The sequence below is a fragment of the Chenopodium quinoa genome, unplaced genomic scaffold (genome assembly GCF_001683475.1).
Source record: "Chenopodium quinoa cultivar QQ74 unplaced genomic scaffold, ASM168347v1, whole genome shotgun sequence".
Lineage (NCBI taxonomy): Eukaryota > Viridiplantae > Streptophyta > Magnoliopsida > Caryophyllales > Amaranthaceae > Chenopodium > Chenopodium quinoa.
The window spans coordinates 12,566,810-12,569,300 of record NW_018743292.1 but is presented as its reverse complement, the minus strand read 5'-3'; the positions used below and the strand labels follow the sequence as shown (position 1 = coordinate 12,569,300).

At 34.0% G+C, this 2,491-nt stretch overlaps 1 protein-coding gene across 1 annotated transcript; it reads left to right on the top strand.

Moving 5' to 3' along the window:
• The first annotated feature begins 238 nt into the window (after positions 1-238).
• On the top strand, positions 239-1,480 carry LOC110735976. The gene has a single exon (XM_021916145.1). It carries the CDS (start codon positions 239-241, stop codon positions 1,478-1,480), a length of 1,242 nt encoding a protein of 413 aa, XP_021771837.1.
• The last annotated feature ends 1,011 nt before the right edge of the window (positions 1,481-2,491 follow it).

Here is a 2,491-nt window from a genome sequence, read left to right as displayed (position 1 = left end):
GACAAAAGGAGGGGATTCTCACGATAAGACATGGAAACGAATTGACAGGGATATGGATACCAATATGGAAGAGCAACCTCTCCCCCCCCCCCTTTGGGAAAAGAAAGCATCATGATTTTTCTGTTGTAGTGGAAACGAGTGAGACATCTTTTGGGAAGCGATTCAAAGCAATCTCTGAGGTGCCTTCTCTTTCTTCTAGTCCGGCGGAGGTTAACATGGATCAACCCCACCAAGACCAATGAGTACCCTATGTTGGAACTGCAGGGGGCTTGCTAGCCTTCGTGCAGTTCGGGAACTACGGATGTGGTGCTCTTCTCTAGTTCCTGATATTTTATTTTTGTCTGAAACGAAAGTTAATAAAAGCATTGTTGAGAATAATAAAATTAGTTTCAATTTTCCGTATTCTTTTGGTGTTAGTAGTATTGGTAGGTCAGGAGGTTTATGTATTTATTGGAGGGACTGCATTGACTTTACTCTGGTTTCTTTCTCCCAAAATCATATATGTGGTGATGTTAAGCATGAGTCGGGTGTGTCTTGGCGTTTTGTGGGGTTATATGGTTGGCCAGAGGCTAGTAATAAACACAAAACTTGGTCCCTAATTAGACAGTTATGTGATGATGTTGAGGGGCCTATTTTGTTCGGGGGTGATTTTAATGAGATTTTGTCGTATGGTGAAAAGGAGAGTGGAGTTGACAATGAAAGAAGAACTTTACCTGATTTTCGGGAAACTCTTCATGATTGTGAGCTTAGGGACTTGGGGTATGAAGGGCAATGGTTTACTTGGGAGAAAGGTCGGACTAAACAAACTTTGATTAGGGAGAGGTTGGATCGATTTGTGGCGAATGGCCCTTGGTTCGAGCTCTCTCTTAACCAGGTGGTAGATAACATGGCTCGCAAAAAATCCGACCATTCACCAATTTTCCTGAAACTTGGTGAGCATAGGAGGAAAAAGAGGTTTTGGTTTGAAACTCATTGGCTGCTTGACAGTGAATGTGAGGAGGTTGTGCGTGGGGCTTGGAGGGACATTACTGGTGGGGTGGGCGACCGTTTGAAAAGGGTGGCGGGAGAGCTGAAAAGCTGGAGCAGTCGCAAGTTCAAGGGTGTGGAAGTGCAAATAGAGAAGCTCGAGAAGGACTTGAAAGAGGCGCAAGGGGAGGTGGTGTCAGATGAGTCGCTTGCTAAATGTGCTGACATTGAAAAACAGCTTGAGGATCTCTTTGATAAGAAGGAAGCCTACTGGTACTTGAGGTCTAGGGTCTCAGAAATCAAAGACGGGGATCGCAATACCAAATATTTCCACCATAAAGCCTTTAAGCGCGGGAGCAAAAATGAAATAAAAGGTCTCTATAATGCCGAGGGTAACTGGAAAGAAGAGCTTGAAGATATTAAGAAAATTGTCGAGCAATTCTATAGGACCTTATTTTCTGCTGGCACACCCTCCGAGGAAGCGTGCACTAAGTGTAATACCCCGTATTTTTGAAAGGTATTTTAGTCTCGTATTTTGACGTATTTTTCTAAATTAATTATTTTCTAAAGAGTATTTTAGTTTTGGAGCCAAAATGATATTTAAATTTTGGCGCCTAAATCATTATTTTACAAAACTAATTAAAATGGATAATCCAATAAATGAAACTATTTTATACCTATGTTATAAATAGTATTTTTGATTTCTCAAAAACTAAATAGATAAACCGAAATTATATTAATTCGGTTAAAATAAATTAATTAAATTAATTTCCTTAAACTAATTAAATTGTATTTTCGGATTTCATATAAAAAAAAATCTTAATTGTTTTAATACCTTTCCAAATTAATTATTTTTAGGAAATATACCTATAAATTAATTAATAAAATTAATTTCCTAAACTAATGTTATTTTCGGATTTTTCATAATGAAAATCTAATTTTATTTATTTTCATAAAATAAACTAAATAAATGTTATTTTCGGATTTTTACAAAATAAAAATCTGATTTTATTTAACATCCTTCTAAGTAAATTATTTTCATGAAATAAATTAATTTTCTAAACTAATTAAATGTTATTTTCGGATTTTTCATAATAAAAATCTGATTATTATTTAATATCTTGCTAAACTAATTATTTTTATGAAATAAAATGATTTCCTAAACTAATCAAATGGTATTTTGATTTTACATAATAAAAATCTGATTTAATTAATTATTATAGGCCACATTTTCGGCCACCCCAATAATTTAGTAAGAAAATTGATTTTTATTCTTCCAAATATTCTAAACTTTATTGAATCATTAATTTTAGACAAATAACTTATTTTACAAAATCCCTAAACTAACATAAGAGGACCGAAAATATTGAACAATATTTAGCTCAATATTTTCGGCCACTCATGAATTTTCTAAAGGATTTTTAGTTTATTTTATTAAAAATAAAATCCTTTAAATTTCCTTATTTCTATTCTTAAATCTAAAAATTATTTGATCCTATTCTATAATTGCACTCCAAGCTCAAAA